We start from the raw sequence: 18,680 nt of genomic DNA on the forward strand, positions 1-18,680 counted from the left end.
ATTCAGGCACAGAAAAGGTCTTGTATAGGGTAAGGCTCAACATTTTGGTTGTACTTGGTTAAGGTCAGGGAACATCTGGGTCATGGCTTAAGGACACCAATGTTGACTTACAGGGAAAAAGGAAACAACAGTTGTCTCCTTTATCATAATCTCACATGCTGTTGACTCACCAACCACACCTTCCTCTTGATCCAGGCGGACTTGAGTTATAAATCATACAGCTGCTAGTGGGATTGTTCCTAACATATGTTGTTATTTGCTGACACAAGTGTTGATGTAATTGTCTTTGGAGGACAGTCTGTTTTAAAGATATTTCTATACTATACACATTGGGAAAAGCTTCATTGTCAGTATTTGTATGTTTTTCCCACAGGCTTGGTAACTTTTCTTGCCAGCTTAAGAATGATTCAAGCAGTAACGATTATTTCTGGTAACAACAAATCGATGACATAAGATTTCATAGAGATCATGGCTTGTTTTATATGGTTAAACTCTACCAGACCTTTCACCTCGACCTCTCTGTGCCGCATCTGTACTGAGAGAGTGTTGAAGTACTTCGTGTATAGGGACTAAACACTTCAGTCATTATAAATCATGATGGGTCCATTGCAGACAGGGTTGCAAAGTATGCTGCCACATGTTCAGTTTTAGAGGAACAAAATGTAACTGCTTTAGAGAAGTTTCCTGCATAGCTCACACTTTGTTCCTTGTAGATACTGTGCCTCTACTTGCTCTCAATACAAAGGAGATCTTTCCAAGTATCGTGTCTTGGCCTGGTCCCTTGCACAGCCATCCTTGGCACACTGCATAACCTCTCACTCTGATTATTATTTCACTTCCTCGCATTGTTATTTTATCAGACTAAGCTCCCGTCAAGCTGCCGTCTGTTTATGGCCGCTGGTGCCAGTGTAAGCAGGACTCAGACACTCTGCTGAACTAATCTGGATTGCAGCATAAAGGACACCTCAATAAAAGCAGATCTCCTGGCTGCCTACGGTCATAAAGGAGAATAAACAAGGTTAGGGCAGAATAATTATGCTGAGCTGCTTCCTGGTATTAAGGGACTGACAGGACTTCTTCCATTGTGCAGACACAAGTCCTGCTCCTCTGGTTCTATACAGGCAGGAGTGTTTACACTGGTCACAATCACATGTTCCACTTGGTAGATTCAAACTTGATAGTTATGCAATTCCAATTAATGTCTAAAACAGTCAGAGTTATTGATGGACCTTTTTCTGCTGGAAGATTCGTTCCCTCTATTACAGTACATGCACATGCAACAATAGTTATGTCAACAAGATCTGTACAAACAGATATCTTCTTTCTATGTCATGGCCGCGAGGTGTGAACATACAATAAATAACAAACAAAGAAATACATAAAGAGATTAACAAATAAATCAATATGCTTAACTGTGTTGAACTACGACCTAATTTATTCCAGCACCTGACCAATGATGCACTCAACTGGTGTATGCTAGATGGCTTCAAGGATGTCAATGTTGGTATATTGGTCCACCACTTTGGTAGTTTTGGAGTAATTACCAGTCATTACCAAGCTGTTGCACTGCAGATTAAATCGTTATTGCATAATAACTACATTGTTGGACAAAATGAGAACAAAATACAGAAGAATGACAGCTGCTATTCTTAAAATTGGCTATATTGTCAAATAAAGGGTCTGCTGCCAGATCGTTTATCGACACGGTTTTTGAAACGAGGATTTAACAATGCCAAAATACAGACGACCAAACCGTACCATGTATCGATGAAAGAACCTCTTTTGACGCCAGCAAACTTTATCTCATTTAAACCCAACTTGAAAACTGTGATTGTCTCTGAGTTGCTGAAGCAATAGAACATCTGAAATTAGTTTAAGGATGAGTTCTCATCAGCAGCAAAAACAAACAAAGTGATTAGTTTCCATTCATTACCAAGTACTGAGAGACTGAAGTGTGAGTAAAGCGTGATTGCTGGTGCAAAGTCACTAGCTGACAGGAGCAGTTTGTGTGCAGTTTTATGCAAATGAGGAGCAACACAACGTAACAATTGCCAACTGAAGCATAGATAGGTTCACTTTATGTTTCAAGGCTGCACAACATGTCCTTTTGGTCTTAATCAGTCTGCTTTCACCGGTAGCTTTTGTTATTTTCAACTGGGCAGGACATTTTCTAAAGGGGTTTGACTTTAGATCAATATATAAGCAAAACCCATAGAACGTTAGATCACTGTATGTTAAATAAATATTGTATTATCCAGAGTATTATTATTGTATGAAGATCTAGCAATAAATCCCTTTTATCAACTACTTCTTGCTAAAACCTTCTTCAAAATCAAACGTCACTTCACTGGCCAGAAGAGACGTCCATTTTCCAACATGGAGAATGTCTTGTCATCCAAGGGAATAAACGTATCATTATTTCTCTCGATTTTTTATTTACCTTATCTCCAGTACGTCCTCTACTGTTTGCTACTCGGGTGCAGAGAATCACTCACGCCCTGTTTGTGATAATGGATGAAGAGCGTTGGAGAAGGACATTTCTTGTCAGCTGCATGCAGAGTGTAAAGGGTGTGCCATCAGATGCCTCCGACAAATTACAGAGACATATGTGAAGTTCAACGTGTCCTTTACTGACTCTTGGCTCGTTGAACTATTCACACAGTTATTGCAGAGTGTCTCATACCATCTTGGTAAGTAACACAAATATTAAGTATTAATACCAAGTGGACTGTGTTTATACCAACATTTCTTTTTGTTTCAGAGACAGCTGCAGGGATCAACATGTCTGAAACTCCAGCACTATGTTAGCAGATGGAGATATTCCCCTGTCTAAATGAAGTGTTAGTTTGGGAAACAAAGCAAATGTGTCAAGACAAACATTTTTGCTCCATGGTTTTTCTAGTATTATTGGACATATGATGTTTGTAATCAATTGGACAGGGTGATGCGTAACAGGCTTTTGTCATTAAACTCAGAAGAAGTAGCTTTTTTTGTTACCTCAACAGCCTGTCACACTTACCACGGAAAGAAAGAGAAACAACAAACAGGAAAAACCGAGTTGACCTTAAATGCTTTTTTTCCGCTCAGAAAACCATCAATTGATTTGATGATGACGGTTTCATTTATTACCGTGCAGTTTTTATACATAAGGTCCCAGAATTCTTGGGGCAGCAAAAACTCACATTGCTTTTAAAAAGCCTGTAAATAATAAGACTGTTGCAATAATGCCGTTATCTCGCTCCTTCACGGTCAGTGACTTCCTGCAATATTAAGAACTGATTTACTGGCATAAAATGCTGAAAATGACATTGTATTGTTTTGTCGATGCATTTTTGTTTCATTACCTAGAGCTCAGATACTGCTGCAGAACAGATAACAGTAAACATTGAGGCTGTATTTGTAACTCTAGATTATACTTGCAACAGATCGTGTTTGCCCTCCACCATCAGTCCCTCATGATGCCATCAGTCTTGTCACCATTGTGTCTCGAAGCATTGGCTCCACCAGCGATGATTTATCCAGCAACTCATCTTCATCTCCGTCATATTTCACACTGAGACAGAATATGATGGTGGACATCCTCTGTGAGCTGTGTCATCATCTGGAGGTTTCACAAACCTTTGTTTCGGAGGAGGTGCTGCTGTAAAGGCTTCACAGGATAACAAACTCACTTAAGTTTTGTGAACTTTAAAAGTGAGCCTCTCAGAGACCGCATATCCATCTCCTGCCAAGTAGGCACTAAACGCCTATACTTGTCTGCAGTGAGTACCTGACAGATGGCATTGTGCTATTTCATAACCCATGCCAGCATCTTCTGACAGCAGCCCCATCATCACCAGCTCGTGAAAGATTTATCTCATCCTGTGCAACCAAAAGTCCCTTTTTCCTTTTTGCATGACAAGGCCAGCACTACTTCATTACTACCTCTTTACACCCGATGTGAAAAAAAACATAGAAATGCATCTTAATAGTTTAAAATGATGTTCATATAATGTGTCGCTCTAACCTCCACGTCTTATATCTTTATGTCAATGGGCAAATACACAAAGAAACAGACAATTATTTAGTTGATTAGCATTGTAATAGGCATCAAGCAGATTTTCAATCTGAGTTTATATTGCCTGTATTAAATTAAGGCTTAAAAGAATTCCCAAATTGGTATGAATAAAATATATCTAGCATAATCTAAATCAGGTTTGTAATATCATATAGCTTTGTGTGTTACAGCTCCTCTTATACAGCTTATTCAGAACCCTTTCCCTGTACGGTCCTGGGAAAGAATTTGATTGAAGACATTTATGAGTCTACAAAAAGTGTTCTCAGAGTGGCTCTGATGCTACACTGGACCGGGTGTCTTAGGCTGTGAAAAAAAAGACACGGACTGCAGATTCTCTGCTCTCTTACTGTGATTTGTGTGCAGCATGGAAGATGTATAAGGTATCACAAAAAAACGTTCAAACATTAAGCTCACACGAGGATAAAGAAATGTACAGATTGTTTTAAGTATGATTCTACACTTTGCTGAATAGCCATGCAGAGGTTAACAAATACAAAACACATTTCATTTCTGTATTCAAAGTCAAAACCTTTGAAGGAAATACCACATGCAGTATGAGCCCTCTCACCTTATACAGTGTCCAAACATCTTTATTTACAGTTATCAGGTATTTAAAAAAGCCTGCCACTAACTAACAGTATGGCAAGAAAACACTGCTTTTTATAATCTTCATGTGTAGCATTCGCCTGTAGCTTATCTTTGTTTATACTGTGGCATTAAGCAAGAGTTATACAGTCTGGGCTCTTAATTTGTTTATTGGACAAAATCGGCACAAAAGAGAAAACAAAGCACACCCTTGTCTCTTCCTCCCTGCGTCCAGGAGTGCATCCTCCCGACAAAATATAAAACAGACTCAGACCATGACTGGATTATGGACAAGGCAGATATATTTCCTATCCCTCTGGACTTAGGTCAGACTTGCGCAACACTAACTTAATCTTGCCTCTCGGTGAACAAGTGTATGACGAGGCACGATTGGCCAGGCTAGTCAGCTAGCATGCTAATTTCAACACAAAACGTGACACATTGGACATCAACGCTTATCCCTCTATCCACTTGATCCTTTTTTGACTGTTTTAACACTTCAAGAGATATCTTACACACTGCATCTGCAGGTCTGTTATCATCAAGTGCCAGTACAGTTGTATCTCGCATCTTCTGTTGATGTAGATTATGTTAATGTAAGATAAAACGTCTGGGTCAGAGTTGGCTTACCAGCAAAGCTTTTACGCTCAATAGATGGGAATCGATAACTCCCCAGAGCAGCCAGTGTTGTGTTTCTATACTTGCCAGATCACATCCACCCTAAAACAAGTCTTTGTCCCACTTTTAATCACTAAGAATGCATTGGTATCTGCGTGTTATCTTTTATTGTTTAATGCCACATTATCCAGCGTAGAGCAGAGGCTTAGCTGAGATGATCCTGTGAATTGCTTTCTTAGAGAGAACACATTTAAGGCATTGTTTTTAGAAAAAGGTCTGCGATCCCTGTTTGAAATATTGACTCTCTCTAAATCTTTCTACCTGTCCTTTTGCCACAAGGCAGCAATCTGCATACTATTTGACAATGCAGCTCGGCCCTGCCAATTATGGTAATTAAAGCCAATGTTTGCCTATGCTGGGTGGACTAAATATGTATGCATTCAGTCGGTAATTACTCTCTTGGAATCGCTTAATGCTTGGCAACTCAGTTCAATCTTCCAAACTGTTGATTAGTTTTCCTCAGTGTGTAAAGTACGCTTTAGTTTATGGTTGAGTCTGCCTTGTTCGGCACTAGCCTTTTTTATGTTCAAGCTGTTGATGCTTGAGTTGTTTTTACAATAATTCACGAACCCTTGCTCTCTCCAGATGTTTGCACTTGGCTCCAACACAATTGTGCACATTACATCAGGTTCTACAGGAGCCCGTTGTAATGTTTTAAATAGGAAGCATTAAGATACAAAGGAAATATTCTTTGTTTTCATTTGAAACACAGAAACTGTTTATTAAACCTCCCTGAGCTGAACACCTTCGTCAATCCTGAAATAAATACATTGTAAAAGGGCTTCGTTTTAACTGAAGGTGTGTTGTGGCACCCAAGAGGTTGTTTCAAATTAGAGCAGGTTATCCTTTGTTAAAAGACACTTGTCAACATGATTTATCCTTGCTGGACATCATCTGCTCGTAGCACTGCTCTGCTGGATTAATTTATGAAAATTGAAACCTGAAATAGCTTCTTGTTAGTCACCCAATCATTTAGATGAATCTTTGGAGTCATACTTGATTGCACTGTCCGACCTTACTGGGACAAATGCCTCAAAATGTCAAATAACACCGTGTGGTGCAACACAGTAAACGAGTATCGATCCCTCTGTGCACCTGAAACTATCACACCTACCTGCCTGCGAGTCAAACTTAAGATATAGAGCTTAACGTGGGTTTGGAGAGAGACACAGACACTATAATAGCTTTCATAGTGGCACTCGGTTTTTCACAGCATGCTAGCCCACCCATGATGCCATCTGTCGCACACAGCTTTCATCCCTAAAATTATTGATCAATTCAATTTAACGGACAACAAACCAGACCACTCTTCATCTGTTGTGCGTCCAGTTTCTGCTCCGGGGGAAAATAAATGTACATTTATGGTTGTTAACCATTCGCATGAGCCAACTGCACAACAATTGAGTGTGACCAAACACTATTCATATATGGATGCATACATTTTGCATGATATAATATACAGTAGCATATAAAACTAGACAAGCATCATTTTTCCAATCAGTAAAACTGACATTATTGTGTCACCATGTTTTCAGTGTGCTGTACACTGTAAGTGATTGCATCTGAGGAACACCTGTGCCTACACAGAAATATCCTGTCACTCTCAAAGAGACAGAAGCAGGTTCAGGGGGTCTGGCATTTGGCCTTTTCCCAAAGGACCTGCTCCCCAGCCCCCTGCAGCAAGCCTCCTAGGCCTGTATTCCCCAGACACGGTAAGACTACGCATTTCACTGTGCTGTTGTTTGATTTTCGTTTTTATCGAATTATTTGGTTATTCTTTTTTATTTTTCTGTCCTTTTTTTATCCCGAGTCCCGGTAGCAGATGAAAGACAGATTTTTCCACTTTCAAGCCCTTACCGTATCTTCACAGAGACACATTTTGCATTCGTAAGCCAATAAAAAGTTGTCTAACACTTATAAACCACACATTGCATTCTCAGTAGAATTTGCTTTGACTTGTGTTGTGTTTTTATGTTTAATTGTTCTTGCAGGTACAGTTGTGTTTTATTACATTTTAAGTTGTATTCATCCACATAGGGTTTTAGTTTGTCACAAAAATACAATAGTAGTTTCTTTTTCATATACTATGAGTGCGCTTGCATGGACTATATTTCTTTCAAAGCACACACAATGTACACATTGCATGTTCAGTGTATGCTCATATAACATAAACAGTATAAATGTTGAATGTGAGGGAACCGATATATGTCAACACAGGGGACAGCAGGGATTCTCATGATAATAGCAGTGTGTGCTCAATGTCTCAAACGGCTGTGAGTCGCTGCTGGCTGCTGGGCTACTTTAACAGCTCTGTGGGAGGTCTGAGATTCTGTTAAGGCACAGGTGCAGCACTGCGCTTCAAATACCTCTGACTTTGGTTTGAAATAGCATGAGTGCTGTCATCGTTTTATACGGAATTGCTATTGTGGAGCTTACATGTGTGTTGGCAAATATATTTGTCATTAGATTTGTGTAAATAGGTAGCGGTTTAGGTTGGGTATGTGGGGGGGGGGGGGGGGTTGTTCTTACTTGTCCTGATGGTAACAGGTCAGTGTTTGTTCCCTTCAAACAGGCTCAGGTTAGTGTCAAGTTTAATAGGAAACATTGTCATAAACGTGAGCAGAAGAACACCATGTTCGTGGCTTTACAATAAAAACAAAGCACAGGGAAATGTGCTGCACTTGGTATAATCACTCACAGTGACCTACAATGACTTCAAATCAGAATATACACGACTAAATGACAAACAAACACAGTGTTTTGTCGCATTTGTAACCCAACAACTGCAGTGAACCATATTTTTAGAAAGTATTTTGAAAGACCATTTATGCTAAACCCCTCTTTAGAAATAATTGCACACTTTTGTTTAAGGTATGTGAATTTATGTACTTCGGCTTTACTCCACTATCTCTTTCTTTTGCTTTCTACCTAACTTTTTTGCAATTCTACACCTAATTATCACATTTTTAAGAATTGCTTTGCCAAAAACCACAGGACTTTCCATTCCGTTGTGAAGTGATTCCCAGACAGCAAACAGCACTTCGTCCTCCCAGGATCATGCCGCTGGTAGCTCTCACAGTGCTTTTTCACTCTTTAAGTTTTTGTCCCAAAAAGCTTTCTCTGCCAAAAAACCACCTTGTTTTTCTTAGCGGGCTCCTGGAACACTAGATCAAGTCCGGTGACAAAATAACAACAGCTGGGAATTTATACTGTCAAACTGACACCAACAACCTTTGTACTCTGGCAGGAAAAATGTCAGAATACCTCCCAAGGTTCTAAAAAGCTGTTGTCAATTAATTTATCTCTTCTTTGTCCCCCATTCTTGGTGCTGTCTGCAAGCCCACACTCAGGATGATGTGTACTTACTTTTATGGCCTAGCTGAAAAGACAGCAACGTCATCCGTGACTTCTTTCAGTCTATGATTTGCTGTATGAATGGTTACTGGCTGGTATCTGTCATTTTCATGTTTTAGAAAAATCTATCTACAAAGTATGAGCGTTCAAATACAAAACACATCACACAGAACCACAATTTCACCCTGTATGTGTTTGACAGACCGACAAACAGGCAGACAGATGATCTGACACCACTCAACTACGGCTATATTTTAAATAGGAATCACCAGCATGCAACTGCCACACCTGATAGATGACACAAGAAAATCACCCCTGCACAAGGCAATATGTAATACAAGGGGCAATCCCACCAACACAGGTATTTAATAGGCAACCATGCGTAAATATTGTCTGTGTGCAGGTTAAATGTTTTTGCAATTTGCTGGGTGTCATAAGGAGAAAGTGTTTATTGCAGCCATTTTCTCTCACTGGAAGTGTTGGCTGTCTAGACTAATTTATTCAGATGTCAAGTTGTAATTTGATATATGGCTTGCAAATGCATTTACAGTTTGCATAAAAATAATCTACAAATGAAGTTATGAGTGATTGCTTAACAAGGTGGACGAATCAGTCCCCAGCATCTTTCCCTTTCCAAGACTGGCTTTGTATGGAAGGTTTCTAGCCTCACCTACTGGATATAAATGGGAATGACCACTGCTAATGTGTCCTTTTTTCTTTTTCACTCCCCCCTTTCCCCCATTCTACCTATCCTTTTGTGCAAATCCCCACCCCCTCTCTCTGTCCCTCCTTTCTTCCCTTTTCTGTCTTTCTCTGTAGAATATGCCAGGACATAACGATGAGCTCCAACAGCACAGACCCTGGTCTCTTCCTGACTGCAAACACTCACTACCAGCAGCCCGAGCCTTCCCACAATCCAATTCTCTCCATCAAGGAGGAAGTGGAAGTTTTCATTTGAATACCCTGGAGGATAATTCCTCTTCCACCAGCAATCTCCTAAACCTCACCTCAGAATCCCAGAGTGGGAACATAACAGCAGCCCTTGATCATGTGGGTGGCCTTCCTTTGTGGCAAGTTATCATCATTGTCTTGCTGACTGGCATGCTATCACTGATCACCATCATCGGCAACGTCCTGGTGGTGGTATCCTTCAAAGTTAATCGCCAGCTTAAGACAGTCAATAACTACTTCCTGCTGAGCTTGGCTGTAGCTGACCTCATCATAGGGGTCATCTCAATGAACCTTTACACAGCTTATCTTGTAATGGGCTACTGGGCCATGGGCAAGTGGGCATGTGACATGTGGCTAGCTATAGACTATGTGGCCAGTAATGCTTCAGTTATGAACCTACTGGTCATCAGCTTTGACCGCTACTTTTCAATCACTAGGCCTTTGACCTACCGAGCCAAAAGGACCACAAAGCGAGCTGGGATCATGATCGGCCTAGCTTGGTTTGTTTCTTTTGTTCTGTGGGCCCCAGCTATCATCCTATGGCAGTTTTTCAAGGGTGAAAGGACAGTCCCCCTGGATGAGTGCTACATTCAGTTCCTCACAGAGCCCACTATAACTTTCTGCACAGCCATGGCTGCTTTCTACCTGCCTGTGACGATAATGAGTGTTCTCTACTGGCGCATTTACAAGGAAACCCAGAACCGTTCGAAGGAGTTAGCTGGGTTGCAGGGTTCGGGAAGTCGTGGTGGGGCAGGAGGAAGAGGAGGGAGTGGTGGGGGCGAGAGAGCCCGTTTCGTCCATCAGACAGGAAGTTCTAGAAGTTGCAGCAGCTACGAGCTGACTAGGTTGTCTCGAAGAAGAAGCACATGTCGGGAATTGGTTGGTCGCTTCCACTGCTGGCCTGGGGTTCGCTCCTGGAGACCTGGTAGTGTCCGGCAAGGAGAGGGTGATCCAGACCAGAGCAGCAGCGACAGCTGGAACAACAACGATGCTGCAATCTCGTTGGATCACTCTGGGTCTTCAGAGGATGAGGATTGTGGGGGCAAAGAGATGATTTCACAGAGTCATGCTATTTTCTCCATCGTCCTCAGTTTGCCTGGTATAAAAGCTGCTGTCAACTCCCAGCTCACCTCATGTGAGGATCTGGATGCAGTCTCAGAGAACGATCCCCTCAGGGGAGAGGAGTATCGTAGAGACAGCCTCTCAACCGCCACCACTAACACCACTGCCGCCACTACTCCCGATGGGGAAATCAATTCAGAAAAAAGTGCTTACCACCAGCGCTTCGGCTCACGCAAGATTCAATCAATGCCTATTATTCAGTCCAACTCAAACCAAGGCTTGAATGGACCACCAACAACTACTTCCACCAACACCAACAACTCTACTGCCAGCTCCACCACTAAATCCGGCTCTGTCCCAATATCCTTCAAAGAGGCAGCTATGGCGAAGCGTTTTGCATCCCGTGCCCGGACTCAGATCACAAAGAGGAAGCGCATGTCCCTAGTGAAGGAGAAGAAGGCAGCTCAAACTCTCAGTGCCATCCTCTTTGCATTCATCATTACATGGACACCTTACAACATCATGGTGCTGATCAATGCCTTCTGTAGTAATTGCATCCCAGAGACACTGTGGGCTGTTGGGTACTGGCTTTGCTACGTCAACAGCACAGTCAACCCCATGTGCTACGCCCTGTGCAACAAGACTTTCCGTACAACCTTTAAGATGATACTAATGTGCCAATGGGACCAGAAAAAAAGGCGGAAGCAGCAGTTCCAGCAGCGGCAGTCGGTGGTCTTCCACAGAAGGATTCCCAGGGAGTCAACGTAAAGGAATGGGAATAGTAAGATTAAACATAGGAGAAGAAAAAAGGAAGAAGCATCCGTGTTGTTTCTGAGGAGTATCTTTGCTTAGAGACCCTTAATGTATTTCTCTGCTGGTATGTCCAGCACAGCAACCCCATGTGGTGGTTTATGAGGTATGTGTTTGTGTTGATGCATCCTTTTAGCAAAGCTGTGTGCGTGAAGGATTTGTCTAACAGTACTGAGATTCAGATATGAAATATCTCTCTCTGTCCTTAACGAACCATTTGAATGTGGGAACCAATAGAAAAGGGCTTTTAAATGCTTTGCAGGAGAATCTTTGAAGTGCAATTGACACAAGAGGAAAGGATATATTTGTCACAGACGTGGGTATTCATATTTCTTATATTGTCTCTCTGTGGGTAGCTAGATCTGTTATGTCCAGAGTGGTTTTGCGTTAAATACAAAACAATGAATTTGTTGTCACTGAAAGCTAAGACAAAAACTAGTGTTAGTGTTCACATGCTTCTACATTGTACTGATTTGACCTGTCCTCCTCTTGACTGGCATGTGTTTTTATCAGAAACTATGTACATTGCCTTTCTACATGGATATAGCTTCCCTGTGTCTGATGGAATATAAAAAAAGTTCTTGAATTGTGTCCTTACTTTCAGTCAACAGAGTTATTTTTGTGATATTAATTTGTTGGGGTTTTCTAGATATTCCTGAGATTTTGAGCCAGTCTGAAAATTCTTCTTCTGATGAATTGAGTTGTGAATATTTTGTGTGGCACCACATTCAGTGAACTGATGTTGTGTTCAATGTGGTTGTTGTGGTTTTTATGGTGGAGACAATAAGTACATTGGTTGTGTTTTATGTACTTGCAGTTCTCTGTCCAGAGTAATGATTATACATTGATGATATTCTGTTTGTGTATATTTGAATATTTCTGACTTGATACACAATGATTGATTGCACACACAAAGGTGTCCATTTATAAAGATGTGTGTTTTCATGTTACACTATCTTTTAGATTTCTACAAAATGTTACAGCTAAGGTACTTTTTGTAGAGGGCCACCACTCTTTGATATAGTAGAACAACGGCAGCCTCTAGTGGCTTGAGAAAGACTGTATTTCTGTCAGTCCCACTTCTACAGTGCAGTATATGAATCCCATGTTGCCAAAAGTAAGGCAATTTCTATCAAACATGGGCAGAAAAATGTTCATACTTTAGGCTTCCAAAGATCCAATAAATCTAGATTTGAGATTTTAAAAGTATATATATTTTGGATCTTAAAAATAAATGTTCGTAATCATTGAAGTAACAATCGTTTCACTTTAAACGTCATAGCCTGAATATTTTATCTTGCATTTTAAATGATTTTTGGGTGAATTTTCTCCTCATTAATAAGCAGCAATTGATTTGTAAATAGAATTGATAGCTGTCTTGGTCATCAGGTTTTTCCAAACACAAACAAGTCAGCATAAAGAGGCCAATGTCTTCTTTATGGATAAATAAGGATTTATTTGTATTGTTTATGTGTATTGCACATTATGTTATTCCTATTTTAAGTAGATGGTTTTTACATCATTTCCACACCCAGATCTTGAATACAGTGCAAGAGGTATTGAAGGCAAAGGATAGCCTTTATTATGAGAACTGAGATACTGAAGAATGTTATCATTTTAGTACAATGGTATTAATGTGCTGTGTGCAAAGAGATGATAAAAAATATCCCATGTGTCATCAAGGGGGAATTTCTTTTGCTTTTAACACAATGTGCTCCAGTGTCATGAAATCTTCTTCAGTAAAATATGAGAATTTTGTACTTAAATATTGGGAACGTAAACTACCAAAATTGTGAACACAAACATTTTGTTACATTTCAAGTATGCAATCATACTCATATTTTAAGTCAATAAATAAAACAAAAACCTTTTTGACAGAAAATATCATCTTTTTTTATGCCACAAGTAATAACGTTGTTTTTTGTTTATCTACGGTATGTATTGATTCATTTAAATCTTTGTTTACACAGGGTGATTTCACGAGTATTATGTTGGGTCATCATTCAGCTGTATAGTGCATGTTTAAAACACTGACTGAAAATAATACTTGTTATAAACAAGAATAGATATTTAGTTCGTATTGAAGTCCAATACATTATGGTGAAAGTTTAAGGTAATACAGAATATCTGATCTCTGCTCTTACATTATGACATTTTTAACAACCTTCTAGTCTAATTATCCCTTATCCTCTCTTTTCATAGCCCTGTTGTTGTTCAACTTTGTATTTAGAGTTGCTAAAATGTCTGGTAATGTTAGGAAGACACAGCTGAAACTAATTTCTTGTTGGGTGGGGGTTTTAAGTTGGACAACACTGGACAACGTCATATTATGTGTGGAGGCTTGCGTCTAAGTTGTTGTTAAATGTAATTTGTGCATCACCGTCTGACACCACCACACCATTAGCACTGAGCGTCTAATTTTACCCAGAAAATGAACGAGCACAGTAACGTTCTTTGACCGTTGCGCAGTTGTGTATTTTCCCATGATGAGGCCTGATGAAGTTAGTGAGGGGAGTCTGAGACGGTGCTAATGGAAGTTGGCGAAGGAGACCAGACATGTGATGAGGAAAATACCAACTTCATGTGACCCATGGCTGAGGAGCGGCTCATAGAGGAAGACAAACAGCCATTTGTGTTGTTTTCTTCAGTCAGTGCGGAAGCAGGGAGGAGAGTTCTCTGGTCAGGCAAGTACACTGTCATTTAAAATGTTATGTTCTAAAATATCTATCTTAAAGGTTAATCATCACTATTTCACATACTGTATTTTTCACATCCATTTTCATGGACATTTTACAAATTTGGCTCATGTTGGAAAGTGATTTCAAAGTGTGTTTGTTTCACCGAGACGATGTCCCAAAATGCTCAGAAGTAGAAATAGTTGTCATTATTTAAGACTTTGAATAAAGTAAATTCTTGACTGAATCTATTAAAAACTGAATGTCTTTCAATTAGGGGCCTTTTTAGAATAATGTGTAATTTTGTTATTTGTGTATGTATCTGTTTGTGTTTAATTGGTTCACACACGTAATGTGTTCTCTTGATTCAAACCACATAGTTTTAAATCCAATCAATTAATTTCAACTGGCTGAACCTTATCTACAGTATACCACACCCATAGCAGTAATCTGTGCTAAGGCATGCCTCGGTGAAGGCCCAAACACATATCACAATTTACTACAGGTACGCTTTAAGCGATGTTCATAAATTAAATGTTTGCAGTTAAAACATGTATATGTATTTGGCTGTAGACATAGTATCCACTGTACTACCTCAGAATATTATAATAAATGGTAGTATGAACAATTCATTTTTAACACAATATGGACCATTTTCAAGACAGAATCATATTTTCTACATCAGGGCTATATCGATTTAGATTAATAATACATTTGTCCATTCTCTGGATTCATTGATCCGTAGTTTGAACTTTAACAAATGTCAGACTTTTTTAAAATGCTGATGCAAGATCACAGGGCCCATCAGCTCTCCTGAATCCAAATATATATAAGATGAGGAAAATCAGCAAATATTAAGACTCAAGAAACATTTGTTGTGTTCTTGCTCAAAAAACGTAACTCAGTTTCCCTTTTTCCTAGATTGACTAATTGATTTCACCTCTTCACTCTTTATACATGCCTGCTTGTACTTAATGATACTGTCACCAGTTGTGTTACATGAATGTTTATCTATCTTTTCCTAAATTAAAGTCAGATAAGGGTGTTTGGTAAATCCAAACATCTTGAGTGTACAAGTAATGGACACAAACATGCAAAATGCAAAAAACCAGAGTGAAAGAGTGTCATCGAACAATGATCACTATTCACAAAATGACTATAGAGTGCATGGCAAAAAAGGGACATAAGACTTAATCACATCAGCTTGAACACATGTTCAACTTTTGCATCATGACTCAACTGGGAACAGATTAGATGTCCTCTGCTACTGTGATGCTTACATATAAAATAAACCAATGTGATTTTAACATGCTCTTTTCCCTTTACTCCAGCCTGCCTAGATCGTCTCCCCTCTGGATGAATCCACAGCAGTCAGGATGCAGACTTTTAAGACGGTGGAGACCCAGGTGCCCTTTCTGAAAGAGAGTTTCTTCACCACCACTTTCAAAGGCAGGAGGAAGAGCAGCGTTACCAACCTCCTCCGTAAACAACAGAACTCCCTCCTCAGTCAACAACAGTGCATCTTAGAGCATCAGCAGCAGAGTCCTAAGCCTTTCATTTCCACTTCATTCGAGAATGGACAGGGACAGCACACTCCTGAACATCAACGACTTGCTCGCTCGAATAGCAGCCCGTTATGCAATACAGCAGAGCGTGCAGCAGCAGATGGGGATAAAAAGGAGGGGCAACAAGAGAGGAAGGATCAGAGAGTGAGCGAGGCTGTGCAGGGGAGGGGGGGTGAGCAAAGAGTGAGTGGTAGTGAGCCCGCGGCTGTCAGTGCCAGTCTCCTCCTCCTTTCATCATCAGCATCAGCGGCACAGGGGGAGGCAGCATCATTCTCACAGCTGCCTTTAACTGTGCTGGGCAGACAGCAGGGATTAGGAATCTCTGATAGGGCTCTGACCAACAGAGGACCTGCATCAATCGCATCCCAGGAGGAAGCCCAGCCTCGACCCCAGCAGAATGGCCTGTTAGCAAAGGGTGTCCGCCTGTTCAGAAACATGGGGAACCAGGAAACAAAGCAGAAGAAAGGAGGAGGAAGTGGTGGGGCAGTAGGGGAAGTCTCCTGTGACGGCGATGTTGACGAGAGGGATGTGGACAAAAAATCCAAGAAGTCTCACAACAAGATAAGTAAAGGAGGAGAACAAGCTGGTAAGAAGAAATCGAAGTCTGAGTCGAAGGGCTCTATGTTTTCCGGCATGAAGATCAGGAAGAGTTTATCAAAAGCTATAGGGGTGTCCAAGGAGGATATATTGGACGATGGGAGCTCGGCACAATTGGGCAAAGCAGGGCTCACACCAAGTGCAGAGGTGAGCCTGTCAGCTGATGAGATGGGCATGCTATCAGATGTCGAGACTGGCCGAAAAACAAGCTCAGGGTCGGATGCTGACCTCTACAGCTTTCACTCAGCAGCAGCTGAAAACGAAGACCTGCTCTCTGACATCCAGCAGGCCATGAGAGACCACGCCAGTGACAAGCAGGAAGTGCTAACTGTGAATCTATCTGAAGGGCTATCATCTAAGGACAATAAAGCCCAGGAGAAGCTAATGTCTCCTCAGCTATTTAATCTAGAAAATGATGTTTATTGTCCTCCTATTGGTGTTGAATTGGTACCAAAAGAAGTAAGCGAAAAATATAAACATTTAGAGAACGAGAGCCATGTCATATCAAGTAATTCATCTGGTACAGGGTCCCCGAGTGAAAGTGGTCCAGCATCTTCAGGCCCGGAAACAGAGAGAAGCAGTGGAAGCCTTCTCCCGAACACTAACAGCACGTACAGCTTCCACGACACTACGACCAACAGCTCCACGTATGAGAGTGCTGAGGAGCACCAAGAAGACCTGGAGAGCCCGGTTCCTAACACACAGCAGCCAGAAGGAGCACAGAGCCGAAACACATGTGTGCCAAGTGTCTGCTTGGATCTGGTGGTGGCAGGTTCGAAAGGGCCTCACAAGAGTGTGAGCAGCTCGGACCTGTCCATGGAGAGGGAAGAGGAAACTGGTACACGGGACTTCCTGTCTCTGAAAAGGAGGAAGAGTAGTTTGTCATTTAGTCAGCTAATGACAGACGTTCCTCAGCATAGGCGGACATCCTCCACCATCTCCCCTTCAACCGTCAAACTCTACCCTCCAGTCCAACCCTCCTATGTTAAGACCACCACCAGGCAGCTCACCTCTCCAATTGGCTCCCCCATAACCAGCCCCAACGTGCCAAGGAAAACACATGTCAACGATGCTACGGTAGAATCGACCCAGGTATTAAGAAAACTCAAGAAGAGGTCTTGCTCCATTGCCGGGTCCCTCAGTGGGGCTGCAGACTGGCTTACAGAGTTAGATAAGCTAAGAGGGAGACAGGGTGGCGAGGCCAAGTTTCCAGAACAGGAGACACCTGAGAAGGGAAACGGGAATTACTGGACCCTGGGCTCCAGGAGAGCTCAGTATGGACGGCAGAACTCCACTTCCGCAGTGCCCTATCTGGACGTCTTCTCTGGTGAGTCACATGATTTAACTCACGCAACTTAACTGCTGTTACACATTGGGGTTAATCAGACGCCCCAACCTCTGATTAATGCCTCAATACGGAGAAAAAAACATGATCAAACAGAAATGTTACCCGGTTCTGGGTGGCATTAGTGACAGCTTCCTGTCTAGTTCAGAGGAAAAGAGAGGTATTTGGGGGCTTCTTGATTTGATGTTGTGAACTAATAGAGTGGTCTTTTAACTAATTGGATAATACAGGGGTGTTGAAAATGTATGAATTGATAGGAACCAGGATGTCTGTCTCTGCACCTTTTTTCGAATGGATTTTATAATTGTTTATCAGCCTCTTCAGTGTGATAAACCAGGGGCCTGCTACACTGAGTAGGTTTTATCCTCGATTCACACGGTTGAAAGAAGGAAAACAAGGAGACGACACAAACCTCTAGCGACCTAATTATGACAAGAGCAAAGAGGGAACTAAGAAAGTCATTTATACAGAGCCAGAAATCAATAAGAGGTGGATTTTAGAGTGATGGATGGGGAAAGAAACACAGGACTTACACACAAGAGAGCAAACCAACAACGCCTTGCTGTCATTGTGTCTCTCTTGATTGATAATATCCCTCTTCCTGTCTGTAGTACTGAGCTTTAAGCCTGAGTGTTTTTAGTGAAGAGGTTAATCTTTCAGACACATTCTCGATTTAAAGAAGTGCTAACTAGCTTCCTACAGTAAATCAGCTGAGCACTGTAGCTATCATCAAGTGTGACTCACACAGGAGGGCATTTGTTGTAGACTATTTCCAGCTGCAGATGATGTATGGGAGGAAATAAATAATGTAGTTTATTGACAAGAAAGAAAGCACAGAGAGTAACCTACAACAGGCTTCAGGTAATACAAGCCATACATGCCAGTAGGATCAATGAATTGTGGCTTCTGCCGTTTTTGTGGGAGGTTTGAGATAAAACATATTGAAAATCATTAGACATATTGAATGTAAAAAAAGAGAAAAAGCTTTTATTGATCCTCAG

General features: G+C 41.1%; 2 protein-coding genes across 3 annotated transcripts in view; both read left to right on the forward strand.

Moving 5' to 3' along the window:
• chrm3a (cholinergic receptor, muscarinic 3a) overlaps nt 1-13,367 on the forward strand; it is a 68,822-nt gene extending 55,455 nt beyond the window's left edge. For both annotated transcript variants that reach the window (XM_063874197.1, XM_063874196.1), the window contains one exon: nt 9,494-13,367. In XM_063874197.1, the coding sequence (XP_063730267.1) occupies nt 9,497-11,455 (1,959 nt within the window). In that variant the 5' untranslated portion in view covers nt 9,494-9,496 and the 3' untranslated portion in view covers nt 11,456-13,367. The remainder of the gene's footprint in view (nt 1-9,493) is intronic.
• A 2,181-nt stretch (nt 13,368-15,548) lies between these two features.
• Nucleotides 15,549-18,680, forward strand: part of fmn2a (formin 2a) — a 45,244-nt gene continuing 42,112 nt past the window's right edge. The window contains exon 1 of the mRNA XM_063874945.1: nt 15,549-17,661. Coding sequence (XP_063731015.1) covers nt 15,549-17,661 — 2,113 coding nt within the window. The remainder of the gene's footprint in view (nt 17,662-18,680) is intronic.

Source organism: Eleginops maclovinus, chromosome 22, assembly GCF_036324505.1.
Source record: "Eleginops maclovinus isolate JMC-PN-2008 ecotype Puerto Natales chromosome 22, JC_Emac_rtc_rv5, whole genome shotgun sequence".
Taxonomy (NCBI): domain Eukaryota; kingdom Metazoa; phylum Chordata; class Actinopteri; order Perciformes; family Eleginopidae; genus Eleginops; species Eleginops maclovinus.